Below are 12,854 nucleotides of genomic sequence, written 5' to 3' on the forward strand. Positions count from 1 at the left end.
ATAATTAAGTACATTTTAGCAATTATCATGTTCAGCAATGTTTCTATGAGAAAGAACATAACAGCAATAGTCAGAGATGTCAGCTCCTTATCTTTCCAGCTGTAGTCCAACCACCAGTGTATATGAATATTTCTATCTCTCCCTCTAATCTTCCCATGTCTTGTTCCAATTTCTGAAGTACTAAGTATAAATCTTAACCTTTGGTAATTTAGTTCTAGGAATACAGTTATAAATTTATTCTTCATTTTTATCTTAAACTTCTACAAGATATTGAAAAATGCTTAGAGTAGATGACTGAGTGAAACATATCATGGGGGGTCACAGGAGATTTCCTTTTCATCTCTTGCTTTTGACAAATCATCAATGATTCAATAGCAAGCACACACAGCAAGATCAGAAAAATCTTTTAAACCTAAAGTCTATCATCTTAGTTTTCTTTACTGCAATGGTTCTCAACCAGGAGTGCCTCACCCACCAGAATACATTTGGTAATGTCTAGATTCATTTTAGACTTTAAAAGTAGGGACTGCTATTGGCATCTAAAGGGTAGAAGTACAGAAAAGTCCCTCACAGTGAAGAATTTTCCAGCCCCAAATGTCAGTAATGTTGCTGAGAAACCCTGTTAATAAGGAAGAACAAATGACATTTTCAGTGCCAAGCACCCCAAAACTGTTTATGGGGAAAAAAAGGGGCACATTTTATACAGAAAAGTATAGATTATGAATAAAAACTTCCTAAGTTAACACAAAGAATGCAAAGAACTGTAGGATTTAAAATTAGTCATAAAAAGAAAACTCCACTGCAATACTATATGCATTAAAATATTGTTGTCCTGCCAGGGCAAAAGTAATATAAAAAATTAAAATTACAAATTGTAATTTTATTATGGAGAAAACTATAAACTTAGTTTTTGACAAAACACTTCAGGTAATGTTTTTTTTGGGGAAAAAAAAAACTTGCAAAAATCTGTCCAAGATTAAGAACTCAATATTTATCAAAACGGTTCACTGGAAAAAAACAAATTTTAGTTGAAATTATATCTGCTTTTTAACTAGTTCTATGGCATACTATTCTTCAATTATGAAAAACTACATCTTTTCTAATTGCATTTTTCAAAAGTATTCATAACCTGAATATAAGTAAAGATAAGTAATTTTTTTATATTTTAAGAAAAATCTATGAAGAAACAAAAATTCTAATATGCTATTTATTGAGAGAAAAGTAAATAATTTGGTTTGATTTATATTAAGAAAATGAGCATGAAGTCATATCACATCTAGAAAAAACTGTATCCAGGAATCACATTCAACTAAACAAGCAGAATCAAGATTATAGTCAACTTGCTAGAAATTTATAATATCATATCTTATTCCAAATCTACTAAATCAGATCCTTTCAACATGTTCCCCAGGTGATCTATATGTACATTTGTAAACATAAAAAGTTAAGAACAAAGCTGTAGAAGACTGGCCAAAGAGTGAAAGAATGAATCATTTAGCTTCCTTTTGGTAGTACCCACATCAAATGATTCTAACCTGTAAAACCTGTTTTCCAGTCTTTGTTTAATTGTACTTAGATCCGTTGGATATGCCACTACAGTGCAGTACATGGGATAAGCTTGCAGATCCACAGGGGCCACAAATGCTGAAGCAATATCTAAAATAAATAAATTTTAAAATTTATTTTTTTATGTTCAAAATAATTCAAAAGGAATTCTGCTCAAATTTTAGACTAAGTCCTAATTCACACAGACATCAGTCTGGCATTATCTTTTCACTAAAATTACATAATTTAACTGACATAAAGAGTGTCATTTTTTTACTAAACCTACACTAACATTGTTAAAATTCTGGGGATTTCTTTTTTTTATCCATAGACAAATTTAAGACAAATATCCTAATAAATTTATAAAAAATTCCTAAAACTGACTTATTCAAAACACAGTCATCCTGAATCTGTATATTTGATAAAGCCATTCTATCATTAGCATGCATTTGAACATGACCTTTCTCAAACCTTATCACTTTATCTCATTCTTACATTATTCTGTGAAATATTAGGCAATGAGAGAGAAGGAAACAGATTCAGAAGTTTTTGACTCAATATAACTGACTGAAAGGCACAAAGTAAACTGGTAGAGCAAAAACCAGAATATAGTTAAAACTACTCTCTATATTATTTTATTCATTCACATATAAAACTACTTCTTACGACAGTATTTGTAGGGCCACTTTTACAAAACTGTTGCCATTTTGCAAGGGCTGAAGATATAACTCAGTGATAGAGCATTTGCCTAGCATGTACAAGGCCCTGGGTTTGATTTCACAGCACCTCAAAAAACAAAAGCCTTCAGATTTGAATATCCTACAATCTGTGTTCCCATTATCTTCAACTCTTTTTACTCATGTCTCTAAACTTTTTGAAGCTGATTACTCACTGCCAGAATGGGTTGATATAAGCTACCATACTAGCTGAGTTACTTTGGAAGCCGAGTCTAGATAATCAAATTTTGTAGTTATTGCTTATTTTTTTTAAACAATACAGTTCAGTTCATACTCCTTCTTCTCTCCCCTTAAAAAGATTCTCTTATGTTTGATTAATATAGTTGGGGGGAAACTGGTACAACTGTTTATATATTTAAAATCTAGCTTCCAATACTCCTCCAGTTTACATGTCGGCTTGAATATGCCAAGGCTCTTCAAACTGGATTGTGGAGGATCCAGATTTTTCAGATACTTCTGGCATTTATAAAAGGCCCTTATTCTGAAATTCAGCTGAGAAATGTGATTTATATCTGTTTTACATACTTAAATCTTGCATTAAGATCTCATTCAAGAAAAGATTCCTATTAGAAATGCTTGAAAAGCACTGTAGAATTTACTTATTTTTTGTTGGCATACTATTTTTACTGTAGTTTGCTTCCTGCTCTCCTGCATCCCCACCTCATCTTCTATACTTCTGTTGTTGATAGTTACCTAGTGTCATCAACTGGTTTATTCCTGCAACAATTCTTTCACATTCTTCATCCCTGGTATTGGTACCCCATTCTCCATCAAGAGGTTTATAGATTAATGATCTGCATTCAACATCAGTTAAGGGAACACTGGTACCTAGTTCTTCCGGAAATACAGCTGAAAAATAGAAAAATAGATAGGTGAAAATTTGGCAACTAGTGTTTAGATTACCTTTAGAAAGTAAATTTAATGATGTCACAAAATTAAAGTCTAATATAAGGATTTGGTAAATATATTCTTCATTTTCGTAAAGGAGAATTTATTTCAAGGGTCAATAAAATTTAAATTATTTTAAAAAGGATCCTAAATTTATAAATTATTTTCTAAATGATAATGATCATTCCTCCAAAATTATACCTGAAAACTTGCTCTGTAATCTAGTTACAGGTAAGAGAAAACAGTTCTATAAAAAGATGCAAATTTCAAAGTTTTCTAAATCATTTCATAATTGCTACATTTACTTTAATAAACCACACTTGAGGTGAAACTAAAGAAAACATTTCTCAAAAATACTTCAATCAAAGCCTCAAATTTTTTCATGTAGAAACAGAATTGTGAATACTAACAGATACTCCTTGGGTGTGTGTATTTTTTTTTTGCTCTAAAGCTTTAACATTTTAGCTAAGAAAATCATTAGAGGGTGGTGATGACAAAAATCTACAAATATGCCAGGTAATAATTCCTTTGGACTAGACTTCATCTGGGAAATATGCCAATGTTTGTGTATAAAACTCTTCTTCCTTGCACTGTAACTAAACTCTTTCTGCACACAAATATAACAAAAACAACATCCCACCAACACCACACACATAGAGATATATTTAATAAATCAGTGTCACTAATTCATTTATAAATAGCTAAGGTATTACAACACCTGTTTCACTACTCTCATATTAGCTCTATTATTGAACTCAATATAGTCCAATGTGACTTCAAATTCAAACTTTCATTAGGGAAGAGGGACAAAACCAGATAAGACATGTAATGTTTACAAGTTGGTTTTCTGTAGTTTTAAAGGGCTCTAATAACAGACTAAGTTAACTTCTCCAAGAGTTCTATCTTTTCTGACTTTTTAGAGTAACAATAACAACTAAGCGATTCCATTTGTAAATGATTATTTCTACTATATTACAAATCAGACATTTTATTCTTTTTTAAAGATCTTAATTTTTATCTGATAGCAAAAATAACACATTGTTAACAACTCAAATAATGTGGAATGTAAAAGATAATGTATGAAGTCCCCCTAATTCCACTTTCTATAAAATAAACATTAGTAATCTGCCTTTCACCCCTTTTAGGCATATTTAATTGTATGTGTGGTTATTTTTTAAAAATTGAAACAAAACAGGTAATAAGATAAAAGGAAAATGTAATCTCCATGCTTCAGCCATACCCACCTTTTCTCAGTACAAGGAAGATGTCATACTCACTGCCTAGGGCTAACTCCCAAATCCTGAGTGTGTCAGACAATATGCAAGATGATGGTTATTATTAATTACAACTACCTCTTCATTGAGCTCTTACATGTGTCAGGCTCTATAATAAGCACTTTATACACATGATGCCATTTAATCCTCAAAGCAGCCCTATAAGAAAGGTATTTGTTTAAATAATCAAAGGCTGAGTCCTAAGAAACTGAGGCTTTAAGTCTATGGAACTTGCCAAAATCACATAGAAAAATGGCAGTGTGAGGATATGAATCTATATCTGACTCAAAAGCATGACCTTTCAACTATTATGTTATACTTTTAAGTATTCTGCTGGAGTTACAAAAAATGTCCCTAAAGTACTCATTTTTAGGAATGAATAATAACTAATACAACAAATATTTGCTGAATTAATGTTTCCTGTTAAATCTTCACAACCTTATGTGGTAGTGAGTTAACAAACCACATTTCTTAAATAAGAAATCAACTTCATAAGGTTGATGCATAAAGTCTAACATATACTTACCATTATTAGGTATAAGCTCCATATCCCAAGGACTCATCTTTTCTGTATCTCCATTGTCCCAGCTTTAAGAAAGGAAAATTATTAAATTAAAAACAATCTACAATTTTTATAAATAACATAATTCCTTCAGTGTTTGCAAGAAATATATCCCTTTCTTGATAAATGGAGAAATATTTCAAAGCAAGACTGGCCTAATTAAAAAAAATACAAGTATTTCCTTACCAAACATTATAGCACTGAAACAAACTATCAGGGTACTCAGGCTGAAGAGGTTCCTGGCTTTCAATTGTTCCAAACCACCAAGCATCATCTATGACTGATCTGAAACGGTCACCTGGACAAGAAAAGAGGCTGTCTCATTACTCTGAAATGTATGTTTGCTGTGGTTAATTGTGTTTTCCTAAGGTATAACTCTAAGGCACTGAAACTGCAACATAGAAAGTGACCCACTTAATTAAAAAATGAGTTAAATCGGTAACACTGTAGGGGGAGAGATATTTAATATGCATACTTATCATTTTATAAACAGTGTTCTTGACACCACAAGCTTTCCGGTAGAGGTAATTATGAGTTTTACAGACCTATTTACAAGCCTACACAGACTGATGACATTAGGTTAAAGAAGAAGAATTGGAAAATACAAGCTTAACCATAATGAACAGTATCTGTAGACTTAATAATAAAGTAAAAAAATGAAGTTTCTCAAAGTAAGCCTTAAAACATTTCTGAGGAAAAGAGGAGTGGTGATGCATGCCTGTAATCCCAGAAGCTCAGGAGGCCGAGGCAGGGAGATCAAGAGTTCAAAGCCAGCCTCAGCAAAATTGAAGTGCTAACAATTCAGTGAGACCCTATCTCAAAATAAATTACAAGATTCTAAGATGGCGGTGGGAAGTGAGTAAGCCGCTCCGTGCTCCGCACCCGCAGTGTATGTTGCCGCGTCTTAAAAGATGAAGTAAAGATCATTAAAGGAGATCTGTTGACAAAGACTCAGCACCGTGTCAAGAAAGGGGCCTAGGTGGAGTGAATCCGCCACGACTCCAGCCAAGGTGGAGTGAGTCCATCACGACTTCAGTGCGAGCAGTAAGGCTGGAGCCCCCAAGCTGCCTGGCTCCCTCGGCCCCTTCTCCTTCTCCTCTCCGCCTTTCCGCTTTGCTTCTCCCCCACCGTCTCTCCTCCCAAGCTCAGTCCCTAAATATAGATCTCAATTTCTGTCCCCCACCCCGCCCGCTCTCCCGCTAGTCCAGTACATGGCCCGCGCGGGCCCCAAGGCGCTGCCTCCCCTCCCCCAGCCCGCACCCTCTCCCCGGGGGTCCAGAAGGCAACAGCTGGGCTGCCGCCGCCGCCGCTGCTTCCCGCGGAGCACCATAGAGCAGGCTCTTCACTGCGCGAGTGAGCTGCCGAGTTAAATGGAACAGCTGATGAGTGACAATTTAAAATCTAAGTGATCCAACATGGCGGCAGAAGCGGAGAGATCAAGTCTTTAACCCCTTCAGCTGCGCGAGCATAGGGAGAAGTAAACTGTCAAAATACTGCTCGCTCAGGACCACTAGGCACTGTTGAGCTGAAGGGGATCCCGGGCGAACAGTCTGCCCCTCTCAGAACACACCGAGCCCGGATTGGGCTGCATTCTAGTTCTGGTTCGCCTGCTTCTCTTGACTCAGCACTAATGATCCCGCTGAAATAACTAGTCGGCCCAGCTGAACTCACAAAGGTAAAAGCCAACTGAGCACTATAGGCAGACCCAGGGTATCCCTCTGCTGACAACAGAGGTCCCTTTCACCAGCTACCAGGGGAGTTGCTACCTGAGGGCAAACAAATTCGCTGGGGGTCCTCAGCCCCAAGCCCTGCAAACTTAGGGTCTGAGGGAGGCAAACAGAAAGGGTGTGCCCAGGAATCCATAAAAACAGGGCTCCCAGGAGGAGCAGACCCGGCGTGTAGCCAGTATTGTGGTGAGCGTCACAGGTGAGAGGGGCCTGGCTTGAGGAACCACAAGAAAAGGCCCTAGGCACTCAGGATTGGAGACCCGCACAGTCTGGGAAGAAGAGCTGAGGCACAGTGATTGGTTCCCACCCATCAAGAAGAGAAGCCTGGCCCAGTTCCCACCTACTGGAAGAGAAGTTAATTGAGCTCTATGACTGCATTTATTATTATTATTATTTTTTTAATGATTATTATTGGTATTTTTTATTTTATTTTCTTTTTTTGTTGTTGATGTTGTTGTTGTTCTTCAACTTTCTTATGAATGGTTTCAATTTTTTTTAAATTCTTTTTATTCGATTATTATTACTATTATTTTTTAAACTTTAATTTCCATCTGTTTATTATCATTATAATTTTTTTGTTATAAATTTTTATTTTTTCGTTTTTTATTTCTTTCTTTTCGTTTTTTATTTCTTTCTTTTCACTTTTTTTGTCTTTTCATTTCTTTTCAAGTTTCTTATTCCCCCTTTCTTGAATTCTACCTGCCTACACTCACTCTCTTTAGTGACTTCTTCCCTTCCCTTCTAATACCTCTCCTCCCAAGCATGAAATAAATTTATAAGAGTAAACAGTAACTCAGCAGTCAAACAGAACAAGAAGTATCATGAGCATAAAAAAGCAAGAAAGAAAAGGAGTACAAACAATGAAGAACAGCCTAAATATTCAGGAGGACGTGGAGTCATCAGAAAAATGGCCATATAAAGAACTCAAGGAACACCTTAGACAGATGGAAAGGCACCTTAAAGATCACATTGAAAATGAATTACATAAACAGATAAAAGAAGAAGTTAAGCATCTTTATGAGGAGATAGAGATTATAAAAAAAAAATCAAACAATAATTCTAGAAATGAAGGAAACGATAAACCAAATTAAAAACTCAATCAAGAGTATCACTAACAGAGTGGAGCAAGTAGAAGCCAGAACGTCAGATAATGAAGACAAAATATATCCTCTTGAAAAGAGTCTAGCCAACTGAGATAGGCTGGTAAAAAATCACGAGAAAAACATCCAAGAGATTGGGGATAAATTAAAAAACCAAACTTACGAGTCATCGGGATAGAGGAAGGCACAGAGATTCATGCCAAGGGAATGAGTAACTTGCTGAATGAAATAATTACAGAAAACTTTCCAGAAATAAAAAAGGAAACAGATATACAAATTGTAGATGCATACAGGACACCGAGCACACAAAATCACAGTAGACCAACGCCAAGACACATTGTTATGAAGATATCCAATATACAGAACAAAGAGAAAATATTAAAAGCTACAAGAGAAAAGAGGCAGATTACATTTAGGGGTAAACCGATAAGGTTGACAACGGATTTTTCATCACAGACGCTGAAAGCGAGAAGATCTTGGAACAACGTATTTCAAACACTGAAAGACAATGGATGCCAACCAAGAATTCTGTATCCAGCAAAATTAAGCTTCAGATACGACAACGAAATAAAAATCTTTCATGTTAAACAAAAGCTAAAAAAATTTGTAGCCAGAAAACCAGCATTGCAAAGCGTCTTGAGCAAAACTCTACATGAGGAAGAAATGAAAAACAATAACCAAAACCATCAGCGGGAAGTGCCTCGGTAAAGACAGAGGATGCGGGGAAAGCGAATCATGGAGAAACAAACTAAATTAGAAAAAAAAAAAAAGAGATAAATAATCAAACATGGCAGGAAGTACAAACCATATATCAATAGTAACTCTAAACGTTAATGGCTTAAACTCTCCAATAAAGCGACATAGGCTGGTAACATGGATTAAAAAAACAAATCCAACAATATGCTGCCTCCAGGAGACACATCTGATTGGAAAAGACATACACAGGCTCAAGGTAAAAGGTTGGGAAAAAATATACCATGCACAGGGTCCTCGTAAGCAAGCAGGGGTGGCCATTCTCATATTGAATAAAATCGACTTCAAGACTAAGTTAATCAAAAGGGATAAGGAAGGACATTATATACTGTTAAAAGGAACCATTCACCAACAAGACGTAACAATTATCAATATTTATGCACCAAATAATGGCGCTGCGACGTTCATAAAACAAACTCTCCTCAAGTTCAAGAATCAAATAGACCACAACACAATAATCATGGGTGACTTCAACACACCTCTCTCACCATTGGACAGATCCTCCAAACAAAAGTTGAATAAAGAAACTATTGACCTCAATTTCACAATCAATAACCTAGACTTAACTGACATATATAGAATATATCAACCATCATCAAGTGGATATACTTTTTTCTCAGCAGCACATGGATCCTTCTCAAAAATAGACGATATATTATGCCATAGGGCAACCCTCAGTAAGTATAAAGCGGTGGAGATAATACCATGCACTTTATCAGATCATAATGGAATGAAACTGGAAATCAATGATAAAAGAAGGAAGGAAAAATCCTACATCACATGGAAAATGAACAATATGTTACTGAATGATCAATGGGTTACAGAAGACATAAAGGAGGAAATCAAAAATTCTTAGAGATAAATGAAAATACAGACACAACATATCGGAATCTATGGGACACAATGAAAGCAGTTTTAAGAGGGAAATTCATCGCCTGGAGGTCATTCCTCAAAAAAAGGAAAAACCAACAAATAAATGAGCTCACACTTCATCTCAAAGCCCTAGAAAAGGAAGAGCAAAACAGCAAATGTAGCAGAAGACAAGAATTAATTAAAATCAGAGCAGAAATCAATGAAATTGAAACAAAAGAAACTACTGAAAAAATTAACAAAACAAAAAGTTGGTTCTTTGAAAAAATAAATAAGATCGACAGACCCCTAGCAATACTAACGAAGAGAAGAAGAGAGAGAACTCAAATTACTAACATACGGGATGAAAAAGGCAATATTACAACAGATGCTACAGAAATACAGAAGACAATTAGAAATTATTTTGAAAACCTATATTCCAATAAAATAGAAGAGAGTGAAGACATCGATAAATTCCTTAAGTCATATGATTTGCCCAGACTGAGTCAGGGGATACTCACAACTTAAACAGACCAATATCAATAGATGAAATAGAAGAAGCAATCAAAAGACTTCCAACCAAGAAAAGCCCAGGACCGGATGGGTATACAGCGGAGTTTTACAAAACCTTTAAAGAAGAATTAATACCAATACTTTTCAAGTTATTTCAGGAAATAGAAAAAGAGGGAGCTCTGCCAAATTCATTCTATGAGGCCAACATCACCCTGATTCCAAAACCAGACAAAGACACCTCAAAGAAAGAAAACTACAGACCAATATCTCTGATGAACCTAGATGCAAAAATCCTCAATAAAATTCTGGCGAATCAGATACAAAGGCACATCAAAAAAATTGTGCACCATGATCAAGTAGGATTCATCCCTGGGATGCAAGGATGGTTCAATATACGGAAATCAATAAATGTTATTCACCACATCAATAGACTTAAAGATAAGAACCATATGATCATCTCGATAGACGCAGAAAAAGCATTTGACAAAGTACAGCATCCCTTTATTTTCAAAACATTAGAAAAACTAGGGATAACAGGAACTTACCTCGACATTGTAAAAGCTATCTATGCTAAGCCTCAGGCTAGCATCATTCTGAATGGAGAAAAATTGAAGGCATTCCCTCTAAAATCCAGAACAAGACAGGGATGCCCTCTATCACCACTTCTAATCAATATAGTTCTCGAAACACTGGCCAGCGCAATTAGACAGATGAAAGAAATTAAAGGCATAAAAATTGGAAAAGAAGAACTTAAATTATCACTATTTGCAGATGACATGATTCTATACCTAGAAGACCCAAAAGAGTCTACAAAGAAACTACTAGAACTAATAAATGAATTCAGCAAAGTGGCAGGATATAAAATCAACACGCATAAATCAAAGGCATTTCTGTATATCAGCGACAAAACTTCTGAAATGGAAATGAGGAAAAACACTCCATTCACAATATCCTCAAAAAAAATAAAATACTTGGGAATCAACCTAACAAAAGAGGTGAAAGACCTATACAATGAAAACTACAGAACCCTAAAGAGAGAAATAGAAGAGGATCTTAGAAGATGGAAAAATATACCTTGTTCATGGATAGGCAGAACTAACATCATCAAAATGGCGATATTACCAAAAGTTCTCTATAGGTTTAATGCAATGCCAATCAAAATCCCAATGGCATTTCTTGTAGAAATAGATAAAGCAATCGTGAAATTCATATGGAAAAATAAAAGACCCAGAATAGTAAAAACAATTCTAAGCAGGAAGTGGGAATCAGGTGGTATAGCGATACCAGATTTCAAACTATATTACAGAGCAATAGTAATAAAAACAGCATGGTACTGGTACCAGAACAGGTGGGTGGACCAATGGTACAGAATAGAGGACACAGAGACTAATCCACAAAGCTACAACTATCTTATATTTGATAAAGGAGCTAAAAACATGCAATGGAGAAAGGATAGCATCTTCAACAAATGGTGTTGGGAAAACTGGAAATCCATATGCAACAAAATGAAACTGAATCCCCTCCTCTCGCCATGCACAAAAGTCAACTCAAAGTGGATCAAGGAGCTAGATATGAAATCAGAGACTCTTCGTCTGATAGAAGAAAAAGTTGGCTCTGATCTACATATTGTAGGGTTGGGCTCAAAATTCCTTAATAGGACACCCATAGCACAAGAGTTAATAACAAGAATCAACAAATGGGACTTTCTTAAACTGAAAAGTTTTTTCTCAGCAAGAGAAACAATAAGAGAGGTAAATAGGAAGCCTACATCCTGGGAACAAATTTTTACTCTTCACACTTCAGATAGAGCCCTAATATCCAGAGTATACAAAGAACTCAAAAAATTAGACAATAAGATAACAAATAACCCAATCAACCAATGGGCCAAGGACCTGAACAGACACTTCTCAGAGGAGGACATACAATCAATCAACAAGTACATGAAAAAATGCTCACCATCTCTAGCAGTCAAGGATATGCAAATCAAAACCACCCTAAGATACCACCTCACCCCAGTAAGATTGGCAGCCATGATGAAGTCAAACAACAATGAGTGCTGGCGAGGATGTGGGGAAAAGGGTACTCTTGTACACTGCTGGTGGGACTGCAAACGGGTGTGGCCAATTTGGAAAGCAGTATGGAGATTCCTGGGAAAGCTGGGAATGGAACCACCATTTGACCCAGCTATGCCCTTCTCGGACTATTTCCTGAAGACCTTAAAAGAGCACACTACAGGGATACTGCCACATCGATGTTCATAGCAGCACAATTCACAATTGCTAGACTGTGGAATCAACCCAGATGCCCTTCAATAGATGAATGGATAAAAAAAATGTGGCATTTATACACCATGGAGTATTACGCAGCACTAAAAAATGACAAAATCACGGAATTTGTAGGGAAATGGATGGCACTAGAGCAGAGTATGCTTAGTGAAGCTAGCCAATCCCTAAAAAACAAATACCAAATGTCTTCTTTGATATAATGAGAGCAACTAAGAACAGAACAGGGAGGAAGAGCAGGAAGAAAAGATTAACATTAAACAGAGACATGAGGTGGGAGGGAAAGGGAGAAAAAAAGGGAAATCACATGGAAATGGAGGGAGACCCTCATTGTTTTACAAAGTTACATATAAGAGGTTATGAGGGGAATGGGATAACAAACATGGAGGGAAATGAATTACAGTAGATGGGGTAGAGAGAGAAGATGGGAGGGCCGGGGAGGGGGGATAGTAGAGGATAGGAAAGGTAGCAGAATACAACAGTCACTAATATGGCAGTATGTAAAAATGTGATGTGTAACCGATGTGATTCTGCAATCTGTATTTGGGGTAAAAATGGGAGTTCATAACCCACTTGATTCTAATGTATGAAATATGATATGTCAAGAGCTTTGTAATGTTGTGA

At 36.0% G+C, this 12,854-nt stretch overlaps 1 protein-coding gene across 2 annotated transcripts in view; it reads right to left on the reverse strand.

Moving 5' to 3' along the window:
* The window catches only part of PHIP (PHIP subunit of CUL4-Ring ligase complex), a 138,684-nt gene that overhangs the window by 21,773 nt on the left and 104,057 nt on the right, over positions 1–12,854 (reverse strand). For both annotated transcript variants that reach the window (XM_081294677.1, XM_081294678.1), the window contains exons 28-31: positions 5,193–5,304; positions 4,971–5,032; positions 2,976–3,131; positions 1,536–1,656 (exon numbers count right to left, since the gene is read on the reverse strand). In XM_081294677.1, the coding sequence (XP_081150803.1) occupies positions 1,536–1,656; positions 2,976–3,131; positions 4,971–5,032; positions 5,193–5,304 (451 nt within the window). The remainder of the gene's footprint in view (positions 1–1,535; positions 1,657–2,975; positions 3,132–4,970; positions 5,033–5,192; positions 5,305–12,854) is intronic.

The sequence above is a fragment of the Spermophilus citellus genome (genome assembly GCF_964194105.1).
Source record: "Spermophilus citellus genome assembly, chromosome: 5".
Lineage (NCBI taxonomy): Eukaryota > Metazoa > Chordata > Mammalia > Rodentia > Sciuridae > Spermophilus > Spermophilus citellus.